This window comes from Taeniopygia guttata, chromosome 1A (genome assembly GCF_048771995.1).
Source record: "Taeniopygia guttata chromosome 1A, bTaeGut7.mat, whole genome shotgun sequence".
Classification (NCBI taxonomy): Eukaryota; Metazoa; Chordata; class Aves; order Passeriformes; family Estrildidae; genus Taeniopygia; species Taeniopygia guttata.
This window is the reverse complement of record NC_133025.1, coordinates 3,247,350-3,267,441: the sequence shown is the minus strand read 5'-3', so window position 1 is coordinate 3,267,441 and position 20,092 is coordinate 3,247,350. Positions and strand designations below refer to the sequence as shown.

The window sequence follows — 20,092 nt, the reverse complement described above, 5'->3', positions numbered from 1 at the left end:
ATTCTCATAGGCTTTTCCTAAAGAAAGAATTTGCATTAATTTTGGATGTTCATTTATAAATATCTCAGGTATCTGCTACAAGGATGTTCTAACAGTAAAACTCTTTCATTATCTTAAAATGTATTTTTTAGGAGAACTTTCTTCATCTCTATAGGGACAAAGTGAGGCTGATAATAAGATGGAGCAACTTGTCTAAAAGGCAGAGTTTATCCCACCAGAATAAACCTCTGCAAAGCTGCTGACATAGTAAATTGTCTTTGTTCAGTGGATTTACACAAACAATCAATTTTTTGATCTGCCTCTCATTTCCTTAGGTTCATTACTTATTTGGAGGGAATCCTGGTAAATCCTGCTCTCCAAAGATGAGATTAGATGATTTCTGGTCTCTGAAGCTCTGTCGACCTTCAAAGGAATACCTGCTAAGACACTGCAAATACCTCATCAGAAAGCACAGGTATAGAAACAAAGGTGGTTTGCAATTTCCTTTTACAGGTGTTTCTTTTTTTTTTTCAAGTTGCTAAGACTCAAATCTCTCATAAACCATTTTGTGAAATGTGATTTTATTGGTTATATGGAACTAGATGCTCTTCAAGGTCCCTTCTAAACCTTCTGCATGTTTCTTGATTATTTCTTAAAATTATTTTAATAAAAAGCAGTGGGCCAGGGCTAAACTACAAAATTAACTTGATTCATTTTGCCCATGCAATTCTAAAACTAGAAAAATCTGGTTATTGTGTGGGGAGTCATGGGGAATTTTTAGATTCCCTTTTCACTCTGCTGCTCATCAACATGTGTTTTGGTGCTGTCACCTCCCAAGGAAATGGAGTATGTTTTGGAAACAGTGCTTGGAGATAGTAACAGCCTGCAAGGATGCTAATGAAGTCTGGAGGCTGGATGCCTTTGCACATCTGAGACTCAACCGTGGTGAGGTCATCAGAGTTTCTCATTCAGAAACTCCTGAAAGAGCTCACTTAGGCAGAATTCAGCTACACTGCAGTGCTTCTTGCACTCTGGATGCTTCAGAGCTGCCTTGTATTTGCTATTAAGGGCAACAGCTTTTCAAAATCAAGCTTATGGTGTTGCCTTAGTCAAGAAATTGCAGCAGTGAGAGAGCCTTTCAGGACCCAGCAAATCATTTGGAGGCAGTAAATAGCTCTCCCTGCATTCTAGGGGAAAATACATTGTTATCAGGCTCTGCCAAGAGTTAGAAGGTCAGGTTAAAATACCTGATGGTATTTTATTTCTATGGCAGCAAGCAAATTGCTGTACTCAACTCACAGCCACTGTGGCTGGGTGAGACACTGAGATTAGCACACAGTAGATGTGAATACTTACAAGAATGAATAAAGGCCTTGCCCAGTTATCTGGGAGGCTTATTAAACCCAGATGTGGTGGTATAGAAATGCAGCTGTGCAGCCTCCAGAGTCAGCTCTGAATTATTTGTTTCAACTTGCTTAAATTGCACTTGGAGGAAATGTTGCTGCGTGTTAAATGGCAGAAGTTTGGGGTTTATGCACCATGCTCCCATTTTTGGGGTCTGTGTGAGGGAGCCAAACCTGAGCAGCCAGGGATGGTGGAATGGATGCCTGGCTGGAGCTGAATTGCTGTGGAGTCACTGGCTGCCCTTTACCTGCACTCCCCCAAACTCTGGGTACCAGAACAGGTACTGGCCTTGCATCCACAGCAAACCCACAGCATCAGCTGGGGTCCTGTTTTTCCTATGAACTTGTTCAGTACCAGTCAGCCAGGCTGGGCGGGTGGGAAAGAGCAAGGTGACAGTGGCTCCACTCATTTAAAGCACTTCATCTCTCTGGAACAGGGTGATGTCATCTGAGAAAATCTATGGCAGTGTTTGAAACCATGTGTGGTGACCAAACTGTCAGATGCATCAGGTGACAGACAAGGTCTTTGTGCTCCCTGTGCTGCTCAGTCACTGACATCTTTTGGCAGTTTCAAAATTCAGGCTACACATGTCCACTGTGGTATAAATAGCCAGGTAGATGACCCAAATAAAAAAATAACAATATGATAAGATGACAAACAGTGTGATGCTGAATTTAGTGGGCAGGTGAGAGGAGGAAAAGGATGATTTTTAAAGCCCATCCTTTCTAGGCCTATGCAACCAACTCAGTGCTGCAGGGAAGCAGCTCTGCTCACTGAGTACATTGAGCCCAGAATAATTTCCTGAGGGCTCTGTTCATTTCTTGAGGGAACTCAAAGAAGTTGTAGTTCCTGTTCATTAAAAGAAAATGAGGAGATAATGGTGGTGGTGCACAGGATTGTTATGGACCTGTGCTCTTTCCAAAGGTGGGATGTTAATATCCCAGGGACTGAAGTACTCAAGGCTTGCCTGTGTCTGATCTGTGAGGTGCTACTCACATCTTCATTTGTGAAAAACAATCTGCACTCAAGGTTTTATATTTATGTATCAGGAAGCTTCTGTGCATGTGCTTTTGAATCTTTTTAGTAAGAATGTAATACTTTGCCCTTTTAACTCCCTTACACCCCAAAAAGCCCTCTTCCATGTTTCAGTCTGGCCTGAAATTCCATCAGGCTCAGCCTGATTCCATGAGGCTCAGCCTCCATTAACGTGGTTTTCTTTGGAAACACTGGGTTTGTTAGATGGGTTTTGCTCTCTGTTGAACCAACAGTACTTAGTCCTGAAGGAAAAGGCTGTGCTCAAGTTTTCTGTCTCTTCTCTGCAGGTTTGAAGAGAAAGCTCAGACTGACCCTCTTAGTGCACTGAAGTACCTGCAGAATGATTTATATGTAACTGTGGATCACTCGGACCCTGAGGAGACAAAGGAGGTGAGGATCAAGGAACCTTGTCCTAAAGAAATTTAAACTGCATTCTCATTGAAAGTTTTGGGCCTCTTAAACCTGGGTTTAATTCAGTTTGTAAAAGCTCAGCAGGTGCCAGACACTTTGCTGTATCACGTATTTCTCTGCACTTAAGCCACACTGTTTTGGAAACAGTCATGTAACAACTGCAGGTCCAGATAAAATAGCTTTTGTACTCCTAAGAGTGAAGACTAAGCCTTTGTTTTAATTCCAGTGTGCTGGTGTGTATTTTGGGAGTTTTAATTGAAATGTAAACTCTCTGAAATGTCACCAGTCTGTAGTTGTGCAGTAGAAAGGGAGTAGAAACTTACCCATGCTCAGGCTTCTCAATATTCAGCATCTCTGGGGAGGGAAAGCTTTTCTAAAGATGATCAATATTTCTGGAAGTAGTTTATATGTATGCACTGCTTGCTACCCTTAAAATCTTATTTCCTTTGCCTTTTGAATATTATCCAGTAGGCATGTTCTTTATTTATTCCAGGAATTTGTTCCCATTTCCTGTTTTGATTCCAGTACTGCAGTGCGTGTCACTTTACAAAACCAATTAAAGAAATAGTGAGAAGTGTCAGATAAGGTGGTTGATTTGACTCTGGCATTAATTTCCACATGGAATTTGGGGCAGCCAGCTGAGATGTGCCAGCGTTCAGCTCCTGATGGGTAGATAAGGAAAAGTCTGGGGTTCTTGCTGTCTCCTTTCCTTAATGACTTGGGAAGGGATTCAACAGTTCCTTTTATAAAATCATCATAGGAGGAGGGGAAGTTCTATTCAGTGCTGAGTCCCTGGATTAAATCTCTTAATCTGGTGGGTTTAACTTGCTACTTTAGCTAAAGAGAAGATTATACAGACACTGAAAGATCTTGGGGGAGAATATAAGAATATTCTTGTGTGTTCACAGGATGGAATTGTAGAGTTAGAATTAGGAAAAAAGCTTACTCTTATCAAGATCTTGGAAGTGATCACGTTTGTCATAAATTCTAATCAGCATTTATAAACATGTGATTCAACAAAATATTTAAGTGGTGTGACTCTCTGTTCTCTGTAAATAGTTTCTTGTTCAAATTGTTCCATATCAAGTAGTTTCACATCCTTTCTAGTCATTTCTAGCACAGGAAAGGCAACAGATGATCCTGTTTCTCTTAAGATAAAAAAGGAGATGCTTTTTTTTTTTTCTGATATGTGCCATCTTCCCAGTGTGGTAACACTTCCAGAGTCTTTGAGGTTGGAAAAGACCTTTAAGGTCGTCAAGTGCAACCACTGCGTCAGCACTGCCAAGGCCACTGCTAAGCCATGTCCCCAGGTGCCACATCCATGTGGCTTTTAAATACCTCCAGAGATGGGGATTGTACTTCCCCAGGCAGCCTGTGCCAGAGCTGGACAACCCTTCTGGTGATTTTTTTCCTTATGCCCAGTCTTAATTTGAGGCCATTTCCTCTTGTCCTGTGTTTTACTACTTGGGAGTGACCCCCACCCACTGTCCCCTCCTGTTAGGGAGTTGTGCAGAGCCAGAATATCCCCCCTGAGCTTCCTTTTCTCCAGGCTGAGCCCCTTTCCCAGCTCCCTCAGCCTCTCCTGGTGCCTCAGACCCTTTCCCAGCTCAGTTCCCCTCCCTGGACTTACTCCATCCCCTCAGTGACTTTCTTGTTGTGAGGGGCCCAAAACTCAACCCAGAATTTGAGGTTTCATCTTCCTGTTTGAGCCTGAGTAACCCATACAGTACCAATCCCCATCCTGATGATCTCTTTTTCCCTTCTGCTCCCTCCCACTCCTATAAGATGTGTCCTGTGTTCTTTGATCTCCTTTTTTCTCCATGTCACACCTGTGTGCTGGTAGCCTGTCTCTCCTCAGCCATTTATTCCTAAGGAGATCCTGCATCTCATGGCTGGCTGGGCCTTTTTATTATTCCCTGAACAGCAAACGTGTGGTGTGATGAGCAAGCTCCTTTCCTAGTTCCTGCTGCCTCCTGTCGCCCACAGACTGAGGGAGCTGCTGCAGAAGCTGCATGTTGGGCACATCTGGCACAGAAAACCATTTAATATCCTCCTTTTCCTTTTCCCAGCTCAGTGTTCAACTTGTCCACCTTGTAGGAATGGAGAATTTACATGCTTGCATTGTCTCCCCTGAGATTCTGGGGGAATGTAGAAGCTGTATCACACCAGTAGAAATAGAATTAAATGTTTGAAAAAAAGAATTACCCCTTTTTAGAGAGCACACTGGTGTTCTGAACATTAATGATCCAGCGAATGAGCTTACATAGCTCAGTCCAGCTGAGTGAATATATTGTAGATTCTTTCTCTGCAGGCCTAATGTCTGATCCAAACAAAATCCAATAGCTTCTGTCTGTCGTGCTGGGCTGTCAGATCAGCACACACCATTCAGCAGAATTAAAGCTTCCATCCATTCCAGTCGTCTCCAAAAATCATTTAACAGTTTCTGGGATGCTTTTTTGTTTGGGTTTTGGAGGTTTTTTTTTTTTTTTTTGTTGGTTTGTTTTTTTTTTTTTTTAATTATTATTCATTGTGCTGGTCATAAAGCTTTAACTTCCAGAGCTTTTTTTTACACTGGGACAGATCTGCCAGGGCTGTGGCACAGAGCCAGCTGCTGGGCTGGTACTGACTGGGTGCATTTCCAGTTGACGTCAATTTACCTTCCGGTTATCACATCGAGTTGGCTTTTTGCTCTGGCATTGCATCTTCAAATAGCTCCTGTGCCTTCCAAAGGACTGACGCAGGCATTTTGGATTCCATATCGAATTTCAAGCACCAGTTTGATTGTGTCTTTCAGCCCAGACACCTCCATGCCCTGCCTTTATTTGATTTGTATCTCAATTAATAGCGAGGGTGACAGATGTGATTTGCTGCAGCCATTGAATGCTGTAAGGCATCTTAGAACTTTAGGGAATCCATTCCTGCCTGTTTTCCCTCCTCCCAGGGCAACTGTTAAACTTGGGAAGGATCAGGCTGAATAGTTTCATCCCCAACTTTGTGCAATAATTCTGGAGACTGGACTGTATGGCTTCATGTGTTATGGATGGAGATCTGGGTGGTGTTATATACCATTACAAGCAGAATTTCCCCTTGTGGTGAGGCTTGCTTGCTTTGTAATAGAAGTAATTCCTTCTGACTTAGTTAGGCAAGTCTGTTCAGCTGTTTGCAGTTGGATGCCAAGGAAAACAAACAGTCTGTTCTTGAAACTTACTTTGGCCTTAGTAACTGGTTTTGTTTAAAGTAGCATGAATGATTGATAGTAGGAACATACCTCAAGTTTTTTCATTCTGTTGCTGTGAATTTTAGGGATGCTAAGAGGACTATTTTTTCCCCACTTTTTTATTATTCTGAAATTAAATAGATGCCTGCAAGTAACAGGTATTGCATGGGTGCTTGGTTTAGTAGCCACAGGCTGTGTGCCAGCAACTTCTCTGCCCACAAATGCAGATCCAGTCTTTAACTGTGATTCTGCTTGTCATCACTTAAACCTCCTCAGTCAGTCAGTTCAGTGTTCCCAAATCAGTGGATCTTTTAGTGGCTCTGGGTTAATAGCCCTGACACTATAGGAAAATGAGGGTAAATTTCTAGAAAATGGGGAATTTTGTCCGTGCTTTAACAGATTAAAAGTTGTATGAAAGGGTTATTTGCTGGTGTAAAATTTTCTGCTGGCATGGCTGTTCTTCTCTGTCACACACAAATGTGAATTTGGTGAAAGATTACAACACCAGGCTTTTAAAGATAAAAGGATGGTCAAAATGAATATCAAATTGAATTCCAGATTTTGTACTTAGAGAAAAAGAGGTGCTGTTAAAGCACATAAACATCAGTAGTTCATGTACAAAAGCTAAAAATGCTCCTTGAACATTACAGTAATCATACCCAGAGCTTTGCTGCTGTTAAATGGGCTGCAGTAGAAATCAAGATGACACAAAAAAATGTCCAGTGCTTTCCAAGTATGGGAGAGCAGGATGATTTTGTACATGGAGATTTAACAACCTATGAAGTTTGATCCCATGATTGTTGTAAAACAGATACAAAGCAAAAGGAAAACTCACAGTATGTTTTTCTTGGAGCATAGTAGGAGAAAGAGCAAGGACCTGGAGGCCAATGTGAGGCCTGACTTGCTTGTAGACTGAGGCTGGAGGCCCCTGTTCAAGGCTGCTTCATACTTTCCATTCTTAAGACCTTGTCTTTAATAAATTTGACAGATAAAGCCAGCAGGGCCCAAAAGTATTGTTTGAATCTGCATTAGACTGGTATTTCTGGGAAAATTGAAGCCCAAATGGGAAAAATAGTTCTAGAAGGAGCTAAGAAAAGCTTGTTTCTCTTCTTTGCGTCCTGCTGTGATTCTTTGTAAAGCCTCAGAGCCTAAGTGCTGCAGGAGCAGAGGCTTTGGAGCCAAGGAGCCTTTACAAAAACAGCATTCAGCCCTCCCAATTTCAGCGACAGCTCCATCCTCAAAGGGTTTGAGCTTCTCTTTGCCTCTTTGAGCCTGTGCTGGGAATCACCAGCCCCAGAGAACTGGTCAAAGCTGAGGAACTGGTTTATGCTGTGTTCTGAGCACTCACACACAGGCATTACAGAGGAGGAGGAGGAGGAATTGTGATTCATAGAACTGGCCAGGTATCCCAAATGGGAATTACTCATTCCCTCTTAAGCATTTTGTTTGTGCAAGGGCAGAGGTGTGCAGCAAATATATAAAAATAGACATAGTATATAACCTTCCATTAGTTAACCAGATCTGTTTATCTCCCAAGAGCCCCTGCTTCTGTTCAGGAGGTTGGTTGGATCTCCGAGAGAGAAGTTAATTGTGTAACAAAGGGAACTGCTGTCTTTTGAGTGCAGGCTTAATTTGGAAAGGATGAAGCCAGTGAGCCAGAGGGATTGTCAGAAGAAAATGGGTGGTGGTGTGATTAAAGCAGTTGGATGCTTCTGCTGGATAATTGAATTCTGCTCTTGCCTCCATAACAGAGTTGCTGTGTGATATTAAGCAAATTGTTTTTCCTAGATGGTCATTAATTGGGTGTTTCATTCTAGTGCCTGATGGGGGAGATCTGAGGTGTGATTTGCTTGAGGGCCGTGCTTTTCTGTGAATTCAGAAGCTGTGGCATAACACTACATGTTTTGAAAAATGAGATACTGTTAGTTTCAAATAGACCCAAAATTAATCAGAGTTTGAAGTGCCATCTGTTAGAATAACAATTAATATGATAAGAAAGCTGATGAAGAAATTAATTTGTTCTTTAGAGCAAAGCTTAAACTTTGTGAAGAAAATAGTACATTGGATGTCTGCTGGGAATGGTATGTAGGATACCTGGTATTGAGTGAGCAGTAACTGTCCCACACTTTGGAAAAAAGGTGGGGATCCTTTGGGATAACATTGTAGGGTTTGGGATTGTAATTCAAGTGCAGAGTGAACCAGCTTAGGTTCATCACTGTCCTTAATTGATGTTCTTTATTCCCATGCTTGACTTTTCCATCAGAAAGTGCTTTTCAAGTGTGAGCTGATACACAAATTAAATTTCAAACCAACCAAACAACAGCCCTAAAGGTTAACTCAAGTGCGTTGCCATCAGTGGAGAAGGGAACAATATCCTCCTTCCCCACAAAGCTGCAAAGAAACTCGTAGCCGTGAAAATCCATCATGCCTGGTGCAGATGAGGCTGGAAACTTGGCAGAGGCCATTTTCAGCAGGGTTTTGGTCTCAGTTCAGCGAGTTCTTGGCTGAACCCTGCTCATCTGGCCTCTTTGTCGGGCACCTGAGCCCCAGTGTGGCTTTGTGCTCCCAGCAGGGCGTTGCTGCAGGAGCATGGGAACCCCTGGGAGCACGTGGCACCCGCTTTATCCCAGCTTGGTGTGCCACCAGGCAGCTGGCAGCGGGCCCCTGAGGCCATCGTGTGGGAGGGAGGGATGGCCAGAGCGTGGCATTTGCTCTCAGAAGCCGCACGGATTTAGCCACGGGTTTTATTGGAACTTTTGGAGCTATTTCTGCTGGGCAGCTGTTTAAGTACGGTGCTGCTGGGAAGCCAAGCTGCTCTCACAAATGAGGTTCACAGTGGAATCCACGTGTGGCACTGCAGTGATTTAGTGTGACCAGGCCTTACACTCAGGAGGGCACTTTACACCCCCTTCCCCCTCATCTCCAGTTTGTCAGTCCTCTGTCCCCAAAGGATGCAGACTTACCCAGACACTACAGTCCTTATTTTAGCTTGATTGTTCCCTTGATGTCACATTGAAACTGATCTTACTGAAGTGTTTTTGTAGCTTCTTGCACTGGGTTGTAGATCTGCTTTTTGTAGCAGCCTTTTGCATCTGTGACTTCGGCAGTTTTGTGCTTGGCCATCGTTCTCTGCAACCCTGACTCCTTTGAGCTTTCTTCATAGAACTTGCTTTTCAGAACACTTAATTTTTTTTCTAGTGCATTCTTCATGTGTTGCTAGCTGATACAGGGCATTCCAAAAATGGGCTCCTTATTGTAGAGGAGACTTTAAAACCTTGTAACAGCAAGAGTATTTTATTTAAAGATTCTGCTCCTTTTCATGCATTTGTCAGTTTTATAATAAAGTGATAGTGATTTGTTGTAGCGCCTAAGTGCATTTTCACAGAGCCTCTGCACCTATTCTGTATTGCTGATTTTTTCTGTTTATGTGGATTTGCACTTGGCCCTGGCAAAATGCACCTCAATCCATCATTATAATTTGGATTAAGTGGAAAAAGAGTTGGAAGGCTGGCTGTTCCACGCTGGGAGTCAGTCTGAGTGTGGTGTAAGGTCTGGTGATCCTGCCCTGTTCTGCCAAGCAGGTTATCACTGAAAACCCAGGGTGATGCTGACCCTGGGCCACAGATGAATCATTCCTGATTCAAGGCTCCATTTTGATGTCAAACCATTGATGGCCACCCACAGAAAAGTTATTTGATCTGTTTGCCTTTCCCTGTTGGCTTAATCTAAGTGGTGCCATCACAATGTGTCTTAAATACCATATGAAAGTGTTAGAATTCCTATGAAAGTCAGAATGGACAAGGTCTGTTGCCAAGTCCCATCCCTAGGGCCTTCTGCCTCATAGGAGAAATCAGATTGATGTACTGCAACTTGTTGTTGCCAAATTCATGTTGGCTGCTACTCATCACCTTCTCCACTCCTACATGCCTACAAATTGTCTGTGTTCCCATTTTTTATTGAAATTGAAATTCAACTGATGGATATGTAATGCCTGGCTGTTCTTTCCACTCCTTCCCTGAACATATTTGCTTCTCTTCTGGTTTTTTCCTCCCTTCTTTTTCTTCGGGCTTTGTGCTGTAAAGACACACAGGCAGGAGACATAAAATTCCAAAGCTTCAGGGAATCAACTCTTTCTGTGCAGGAGTATGACAAAGCACTAAGCTTTTCTGTTCCCTGTGTTCCTGGAAACAGCAGTTAGGGGCAGAGGAAGACACTGTGGTCACTGTCTATCAGTGAAACATGAAGGGAGAATAAAACCATGAACGTGTTAAGTAAAATGTTTTTATTCATGCTCTTGATGTTCCCAAACAAAGAATTTTTATTTTTAGTTAGGAAGATAATGCCTTAAATTTGTGATGTGAGATCTTTGGCAGTTTGAAAGGTTGTTGTAGTTAGAATCATAGAATGGTTTGGGTTGGATGGGACGTTAAAGGATCATTGAGTTCCAAACCCCCTGCCATGGGCAGGGATGCCACCCATTAGATCAGGTTGTTCAGTCCCATCTGGCCTTGAACATTGCCAGGGTTGGGGCATGCACAGCTTCTCTGGGCAGAGCTTTCTCTGTTTCAAGAAGTTCATGCTCATTCCAGCAGTTTCCCTGTTTTTTGCTAATCCCTGGCTGCTGAGTCTATACCTTGTTAATCCCTGGGAATGTTACTGTGTGGAAGGGACTCTACCTTCTGCCAAAGAGGCAAAAAATTATATGTAAAAAAATGAGATTTTTAGAGCTCTCAGTCAAATACCTTTCATTGCATCAACACTGCTCTAATTCTAGGAAAAACCATTTAACTTGTGCCAAGGTGACAAATTGTAGTGCTCATGTGAAAGTGCCTGCTGCTGTTATTCATGTGTATGGCACAGGAGTTGTGAGGATTGTGTAGAGAAAACACAGCAACTCTAAAGCTACTTGTACTTCTATGAATCCCTTGGGGTTTTTGCCTTTGTGGTTAATAACACTTTTTTCTTTCTTTGTCCCTTTACCTCTTCTTCTGCAGTTTCAGCTTCTTGCCTCAGCATTATTTAAGTCTGGCTCGGATTTCACGACTCTCGGTGAGTATTGTGTGTCAGAGGAATTACGTGATGTTCCCTTTGATAATGCTCTTAGTTTCTACTGGTTTTTATATCAAATGTTATAGTTCCTATCAACATTGCAGACTCTTTTCAATATGCAAAGTGCCACTACCCAGACATTTGAGAGGTTATTTATAATGACCAGTGTCCAATACCTCAAGCCCATATTTAAAACATCTCTCACCATCAGTGGTTTTAAACCAATGCCTCCTGGGATCATTTTGTGTCTCTTATTACATCTGATCCTTCACTGTTACGCAAGTAAACAGAAGCTTTGGTCAGAATAAAGCACCTCCTGTCATGTCACTTTGGAATCTCACAGCATGGCTACGGCTCTGTTTGCTGTGATAACTGCAATTCCTGGAGTAGTTTGGTTCGCTCTGTTCTCTGCAGAATGAGTTCTTCGGGCAGAGTGTCAAGAGTGAAGAAAACAGTGGCATGAAGGGCTGGAAACAGGAGGGCTGAGCCAAAGACGTGATTTGTTTCACTGCTCTGTCCAGTTAACTCTTTGAGAGATCTCAGAGACTCATCCTGGGCAGCCTGTGGGAAGGGTACAGGCAGAAATTTCATCCTTGTACTGGAGTGTTCTTTGAGCTCTCACTAAGAGAATGGATGACTTCAGTTTTTGATGGAGGTATAATTCCCAATCTGAGAAACTGAGGGAAGGTTAAAGCCCACTGCAGTTCTGCCCTGCTGGATGAGGAAGCTCTGCTGAGTTCCTGTGATTTGGAAGACATCAAGTTGACCTATAGGATCAACTGCTTTTAAAGAAAGAAAACCCAAGTTTCAAAAAAGTTGGGTTTTTCTTAGACTCATAGAATGGTTTGGGCTGCAAGGGACCTTCAAAAAATCATCTCATTCCAACCCCCTCTGCCATGGGCAGGGACACCTTCCACTATCCCAGGTTGCTCCAAGCCCCATCCAACCTGGCCTTGAACACTTCAGGTATGGGATATCCACAGCTTCCCTGGGCAACCTGTGCCAGTGCTTCACCACCCTCAAAACTTTTCCCTAGTTTTAAGCATTTTAAAAGATGAATTAGTTCTTCACTCAGTACAATACTTTATCCAGATTTTGGGTTTACACATAGGAGGATATGTACATCAAGAGGTGCTTTGAAAACAAAAACCCCAGCCCTCCTTGATTTGATTAACTTGGTTGACTTTGATTAACTGAAGAGTGAGTTCACTAAATTAAAAAGCATTCCTTTGAGATAGCAGCAATGGAAGTAATCCAAAGTGGAGGAGATTGTTGTGTGCCTGCCCTATTGTTCTTGCTGATGGTTTTAGCGTAGGATTTGGATAAACAATGCAAACCAAACCCTGCCGTGTTGGGAGGCAGCACTCCAGAAACCGGTTTGCAAAGCTCCTGTGTGCCAAGATGCAGCCAGGTGCAAGTCCAGTGAGTAAATACCAGCTCTGAGTTGGGACTCCTGCTGTCAGCTGAGCTTATCTCAAGGAAAACTCCAAGCAACCAAGGAGCAGTTCTGGTCGTGGTAGTGAAGATAATGAAGAAAGCCTGAGGACAGAAGAAATGAGGCACCAAATAAAAATAGCTGCATGGATTTTGTTTTCTGGGGCATCAGTGCAGTCCCTTGAGAGCTCCTGCTTCCCCCATTTCTTCAGGGCTGTCAGTGAGCTTGACAGGCATTTGTTTATTACTTTTTATGGCATCTTGATGGCAATGCTGGCTTGGGATGACATAATCTCTCTATATGTGCTCGCAGTAGTGGGATGGAGAGCCAGCAGCCTTATTAGTGGAGGCAGAGGGAGCTGTTAACATTTATGCCAAATGGACAATTCCACAGCTAAACTGAGTGTTTGGGATTGGGAGGAGTGACTTACTTTCCCCTTTCTTTCCTCCCCCAGGATTTTCAGACGTTGACCACACGTATGCCCAGAGAACTCAGCTGTTTGACACGTTAGTCAACTTCTTCCCAGACAACATGACCCCTCCTAAAGGCAACCTGGTGGACCTCATCACACTGTAACAGAGCAATTACTGGACACATGGAAGAGGGGAAAAGCATCCATTTTCAGTATTTTAATTTTTTTACTGCATTGATTGACTGCTGGGATGAAGTTAATATAGTAACCCCTAGGTGTTTGAAAGGGGTTTTATACTTGTATGGTGAATCCCTGGAGCTTTTCCCTTGGAGTAGGTTAATAAAATGTAACTGACGTACTTCTGACTAAATATATATATTTTTTCTGACTTTGGATTTTGAGTTAGCAAATGTAAGATGAAAAGGTGGGGGGAAAAGAAAAAGAAATAAAACCCAGTCATGCAGTGATCTTTTTGCCTATGGGGGAAAATTTGAGATTTGTGACTTGTCTGGGATTAAAGATGATGGGTTTTATTTTGCATTTCCTGAGGAAGAGGGGGAAGAGATGTTCTTTCCTCATTTGTAGCTAGTTATGATGTGTTGCTTTGTCCTACAACTCCATCCTCAGCAGCTGAATAACTTAGTGGCAGGACACTGGCAGGTGTTGAGATGATGTAATTTATGTCCTGAGTCTTGTACTCACAGTGTGTCGCGGGAAGGCGAGCCTGTGTTCCTAACAGTCTGTCTGCCCTTCCCAGAGCTGTGCTGACAGTCATGTCTAGTTGCTTCTGAGACATCTAAACTGACGACCTACATCCCTATCTCCTGTTCTCCTGAGCCTTCCACTTAAGCCTGGCAGGCAAGAGGGAACCTGAGATACAGCTGGAAAGAGGGAGTGCAGTCGCTGCCCACATGGGCCCCTTTTCAGGGATTGATCTCTTTGCTGCTGTGCTCATCCCCTGAGAAACCCTCTGGGTCCTCAGCGAGCCTGGCAGAACTGGGTCTTCCACCACACACATCCCCAACCTCTGCAAACCTGACCCCAGGTTGGGTGTAGGATTTGTGAAGCAGATTGTCTTCGTTTCCATGTGCTTCTGTGTGTGTTTGTACGTGTGTACGTGTACAGGGCGTTGCTCCCAACAGCTTGTCTCCTTCCCGTGTAAGTGCAGCTCCCTTGTCAAAGCATTTTAGACCTAGATCTGAATGTGAGGGAGGCCTTCTTAGCATAAATCTCTGAAAATGAGCTGATGCATATGTATAGAAAATGTATTCTTCCTTTTGCTGAAAGCCTTCTTTATAAACACTGTAAGGGCTTGGTGCTGCACTGTGAGGTTGAATGAAGGACATGCATAACCCAGCATTAGAAACTCTGCATTCGGTGTCCGTGAGCATTCAGTACACACTGGCAGATGTAAATATTTATATGAAACTGCAAAACTTTCTGTCCAGCAGTGTTCATGCCAGTCAGGTATTGTTGCTGCACCTGCTGTGGCTCCTGTTGAACTTGGTGGAAGTCCTGTGTGTGCGAAGATGATTTGGACTCTTGAAATAAAGAGTTAGTCAAGTGTCTTTTTCAGAGCTCAAGTGTCTGCTTGCTTTGATTGTATTGCCTCTTTATCATGTTCTTTGTGTAACTTTTGTAGTCCTGGTGCATTAGAAATAAATTTCAAAACCTCATACTAGTGTTTAATCACTTAGAAAGGAACAGTGTGTCAGAGGCCAGGCTTGTCTTCAGGGAGGACTGTACAAATGAAGTGTTTTTAACCTGTCACTTGAGACTGTTCAGACACTGTGCACTTCAGTGGATGGCAAATGGAAGAATCCACTCAGTGTGGGAAATGAAATCTGATGAAATTGTTTCTCTGGAACGTGGCAGGTTTTTTTCCTATTGACATGGAAAGTTTTACATCACTGCTGGGCTTTGTGTTGCGCTACCTGTGCTGAGGCTTTGTTAAGTAACATAGAGTTTGTACAGTACAAATGTAGTTACTGGGGGAATATTCCAGCTGAGCTGTTGCTTCCATTGAGATCAAAATGAGCACTTTTAGTGCAACCAGCCAAAATTCTGCAACCTTTTAGCACTTAAATTTAGTGCTGCTGTGCTCCTTTATCACTTGATCTCATTGCTTGTGTATCCTCAGCTTCAATCAGATGATTAAATACTCTTTGTGACAGTTCTGTAATTAACCAAGCTCTTAATAAACTGTTGTGCGTCCGCCTTGGATGGCTGAAAGAACCCAAAAGATACACCTTGGTGGAGAAGCCGTGGTGAGCAGGCAGGGGAAGTTCAGGAACGGCCAGAGCTGTGAATGGTGCTGCTGGTGAGCAGTGCATCGTGTCAGGTCTGATTTGTGTGACAGGAATTCGATCCAAACTCATTGTCCTCTGCGCCGGGGGTGTGCGGAGCCCGGCAGCCTCAGCTCTGTGTTCTGGAGCGTCCTGCAAATCAATGATTTGTTTGAGCCAGGGGAACGTGGCTTCTGCAGGACTGACAGTCCCAGCTAACGAGAGCACTTCAGGATGATCAAATATTGACCTGCCTTTGTCCCGAGCAGATCGATGCCGCTCGCACCAGCACAGTTCATGGATTACAGCTGGTGATTAACCAGCAGAAACTTTGCTCAGCTCTGCAGTATTTGTTGAGCAGCAGAGGCACCATGTGGCCAGAGAGGTTAAGCCAAAGGGAAGGCTTCTTGTGGTTTTGCCAAGGATCTTTCCTTCTTTTTATCCTTAAAGCTAGGAGTCAAATGATCTCTTTGCATTGATGTATGCTATGTTACCTGCTTTAAATTCTAACAAAAAATTCTGAGCAGTGAAGTATACATTTCCTTTTAAAATCAGCCACTTGCTGTCAGGCAATGACACGGGTAGTCTGAATTTCATTGCATGCTGATCTTTAAAGACACTGATGATATTCCAGGAAAGCATCTGATGTGCTCATTACAGAAAGCCCGAAATACAAACAGTAAAGAAACCCACTGGATCTGAAAACAGCCACCTGGAAAGGTTTCACAGCCCAGTGCATGCGAGGTTATAAATATCTGAGCTGTGCTTGAGAAGTCTTTGAATTTGAACCTCACCATCATTGCTTGTAGGCTGTGTCTGAGGCTGCTCTTTAGCTTAGACAAGACAAACATACTCTATTTGCCTTTACTTTAGATTATAAGGTGACTTTGTGTATGAACTTGACACCACATAATCTTTGCACTACAGTCAGTAGTTCTATCTGTAAATTCTGTGTTAACTTGTAAATAAGGTATTGCGAAGGAAAGCATCGTTCCTTGTCAAAGAGGGACTCATTCATCATGTTTTGGGTCTTTAAAGCCAAAGTTACAAGGTTCTGGTATGTCTTTTAAAGCTAGAGGAAGTCAGGGTGGGGTAAACTTAATACAGACATCCAGACTTCACTCTTGGTTTAGCTTTTTAAAAAATATCCTTTGAAATCCCTATGTTTGGTTCTTCACTGACTTTGACCCTTACAATGCCCTTTAGTGGATCATCTCCTTGGAAAACAAGAAATTGTTCTTTATGTTTTCCCTATCAAGTAATGTATTTTCTTTGAGAAATAAAGCCCTTCAGAAGTAATTTTTTTGGTCACTTGGATTAAGTAGAATTAAGTGAGTTTGTTAATGTTCGTCTTACACAACCCCTCATAGTAGGCATGAGGTAGAAGTTGTTATGAGTTCTCCCAAAATTACTTCTCTAAGCATGTTCTGCTCTTGCAGTGTGACCCAAAATGTTGTCATGTGGCAGGACTTTGTTACATGTTGTTAAATGAGATTATAACCACTTTAGCCACCTTTTTGCCTCGTTTCTTTTGAGGATCCCATTAGTTAGTATTGGTCCTGGGAAGGCCTGAAGGGTGATGCAAAATGTTCATTGAAATTAATTGTAATTGTTATCTTCTGGCTCTTTCAAAGATATTTGTGATGTGTTTATTCTTGTAATCTCTTCCTTTTGCTGAGCATAATGAGGAAGGAGAACTTTGTCTTGGAAAAGTTCAGTTTGCCCTTTCCCTGGGTGGCATCTTGCATGGGTAGTTAAAGGAGTTGTACCCAATTGTGTAAATAAACCTCTGGAATTTGGTTTTTGTTTGCCTAGGCACCTGGCTCTGGGTGTACACAGGTACATGCTGGCTCAGGGATCATGCTGGAGCTTCCTATCAGAACTTCAGTTAATAACCAAAATCTTATTTTAAAAAATCATTCTGGGAACACCCAGTTGGAAAAGCTTTTCTAAGGCATTGCCTTTGTGCAGTGGCAACTGGAGTGAAATTATAAATTTCCCTAAAAAGCATAGAAAAGCTTCCCTTTATGGAGTGACACAGTTAAATGAAATTGCTGAAACTTTGATAATAATTACCCAGCCTGAAAATTGAATGATTAATGATTACAGATTAAAGATTGAGGAGTCAGTAAGCAAATGAACTGAACCCACCTATTTGCAGGAGGGTGGCAGAGGTGTGGGGCTGGTGGCCAGGGATTACCACAGCTCATCTGTGTTTCTTTCATTGGCAGCCACAAGTGTCCAGGGCTCCATGAGCTATTCTTTCTTCCAGAAGAAACTCCTTCCAAAGCCGAGTAATGACTCTGGAAGAGTGTTTTCCACAGGGCTTTGTGGAACAGCTGTTAGCTGAACCATTTGCCTGATGTGTGCAGATTTTTTGAAGGGAGTTTTCTCTGTCCCAGAGTTTTGTGCTGACCTGGCCATGCTGTGCCAACACTGGTGAGTGATGGGTTCAGAGCAGAGTCCTGAGGAATGCTTCAAACGTGTTTGCTGCTCTTACTGTGAGAAAGATGAGCATTAATGCTGCTTGTCAAATGCAGGAGGGTGGTAGGTACCTGTAACACAAATATTACCAGCTCTCTTGCTGCCTCCTGCATTTCAGAATTGAGAAATAAATATTTTGTAGAGCTTATTGAGTGAACTTCTAAGTTTGAATAACTTGTGTACAACCTCCATCTCTGTACAGGCAGTAATTCTGCCGATGTAATGCTGTGCCACTTCTGGGGAAAATGGCAAAAATTAGTAGATACATTTCCATTCGGTCCCTTTGTTTTTAAAAGTGGAAAAATGTCTTGTGAAACTTTGAAGTCCCTGTGTATGCATTGAATTTTAGTTTATTAGTTGGCTCAGAGTTAAGGAATGTTTGGCTATTGTCAAGTGAAGTCCTGACAGTAAAAGCAGTTCATGTGTGTCTCTGGAAGTGCTTGTGTTGTTTTATAGCTGTACTTATTACAGAAACAGAGGTGGAACCAGTTGAAAAATTAAAATTATTGGTGTTTTAATTTAGGGGGAAGATTATAGAAACTCTGAGCTTGGCCTATTTTAATAAGTACATGTGTTAATTTGGAGATGGGTCTTATTTTGTGGGAGGAGAGTTTAAGAACAGCTATATGACTTGTTCTTGCTATAGATTGCTAGTAGTATATAAGCTGTAAATACTGTTGAAATGTAAATGTGCTGTCAGAAGCTTGTTAGTGTATCTAAATGCCTGTGGGAATGGGAGACCCGATCATACCCTGTTGTGGAAAAAGATATACTGGAGATTATTCAAGTTGTGGTAATGGCTTCTAGGCAAAATCCCTCTGTTACTGAAAGCTTCTAGTATAATGAAAAGTTGGAGTGGAGAAAGTAGGTTTTACTCTACTGAAACCATGGCTCAGCACTTGGATAAATTGACTCCAGATGTTTTTGTCCATAGGCAATGGATCCAAACATGGTTTTGGAGTGGAAGCCAGTTAATGACCTGCTTATTGCTGCTGGAGAGTCCTACAGGAGAGTCTCATGGGGATGCCAGCAGGTTTCCCTTTGGCATTCTGGGCAGAGGTCACAGAGCTGGCTGGAGTTTGGGATTATCCACGTGTGCTTTGGTTATATCCTAAACCTCCGAGGAGGATGCAGTGGCTGTGTGGGTTGTGTGTAATTCCAGCTGTGTGGCTGAGGTGTGGAGCTCTGCAGGGCAGCACCTTCCCCAAGCACAGATGCTGAGGATAACACATTGCTGCTGTCTGCTTTGCTTTCATGGGCTTGGTTTGATAGGGGTGCACTCCAGATATTGCTGTGACACAAATTCAGTGCTCTGCTTCCAGTGCAGCTGCTGTCAGTGCATCACCTTTTTACCCTGAAATCTCAATTTATACTTGGTGCAGACACAGCTCCACGTTGCCTTGGCTTCCAGCTGTTTGCTGTAAGTCAGCACAGCTTTTACTGATGACCTGGAGAGTGTGAGTGCTGTCAGAACTCACTCCACTGTTCACCTCCAGCGTGGAATTGCAGTTCATTCCTGGAAATGGATGTGAGTGAACAGCTCAAAACTGGCTCTGTCAGGTTCGATTTTTGGGTTTGCTACTAATTTTGAATGGAAAGTCTTATCACTAGCAGGTGTGATAGTTAAAGCATGACCCCTTGGTTATTCCCCCATTTATTCTGAATTTTCTTTCTCTGTGTGGCTGTTCACTCCTATTAAAATGCTTCAGACTTCTCTGAGTTTAATGGGTACCTATGGAAGAATTAAAGGTTAAAGCTGCGTAGTGGGTATTGAGGCATAAGTTTCTCTACATCATACTCTAGTTGTTTCCTTTGCAAAACCCCTCCTGCTGCCTCTGAAACAGTCAGGAAGGATCCTTGTGATTTACATTGTTCTTTCCATGGCTGTTTCTCATCCTGGATAAGGCCAGGGAAGCCCCACTGCAGCACACACTTATTTACCTGTGCCCTTCCATGGCCTCACATTCAGTGCTGTGATGCTCCTTCCTTCCCATCTCAGGGTTTATTTTGCATGGCCTCAAGATAAAAAGGTGATAAGATCAACCTTTAAGTTGTCCTAGGTTCCTGCACCTGCTCTGATCATCCCAAAACTTTGACAGGGTGTTTGGTTTATTTCTGCAGGGTAGAAGGAAAGAGAAATAGTTTTGGGGTTAATACAGGGATTGTATTAACTGATGTAGGTGAGTAAGGTGTGGTCTGTCTTTGTGGAAGGGCTTTGAAGGACTCTCCTAGCAGTAGCTTTGCTATTTAGAGCTGATTTTACACTGTGAGCTGGATTCTCTGGCTCTTTTTCAGAGAGAAGTGACGCAATGTCAGGATCTTCTTGTCCTGCAGCTTCACCTCAATCTTCAGCCCCTTTCCACCCCAGACACCAGAGAGAA

General features: G+C 42.8%; 1 protein-coding gene across 3 annotated transcripts in view; it reads left to right on the top strand.

Annotated features, from left to right (window-relative positions):
• MKLN1 (muskelin 1) overlaps positions 1-13,300 on the top strand; it is a 92,833-nt gene extending 79,533 nt beyond the window's left edge. For all 3 annotated transcript variants that reach the window (XM_004176519.6, XM_030290029.4, XM_072918535.1), the window contains 4 exons: positions 315-454; positions 2,706-2,808; positions 11,041-11,095; positions 12,985-13,300. In XM_004176519.6, the coding sequence (XP_004176567.4) occupies positions 315-454; positions 2,706-2,808; positions 11,041-11,095; positions 12,985-13,106 (420 nt within the window). In that variant the 3' untranslated portion in view covers positions 13,107-13,300. The remainder of the gene's footprint in view (positions 1-314; positions 455-2,705; positions 2,809-11,040; positions 11,096-12,984) is intronic.
• Positions 13,301-20,092: the final 6,792 nt, after the last annotated feature.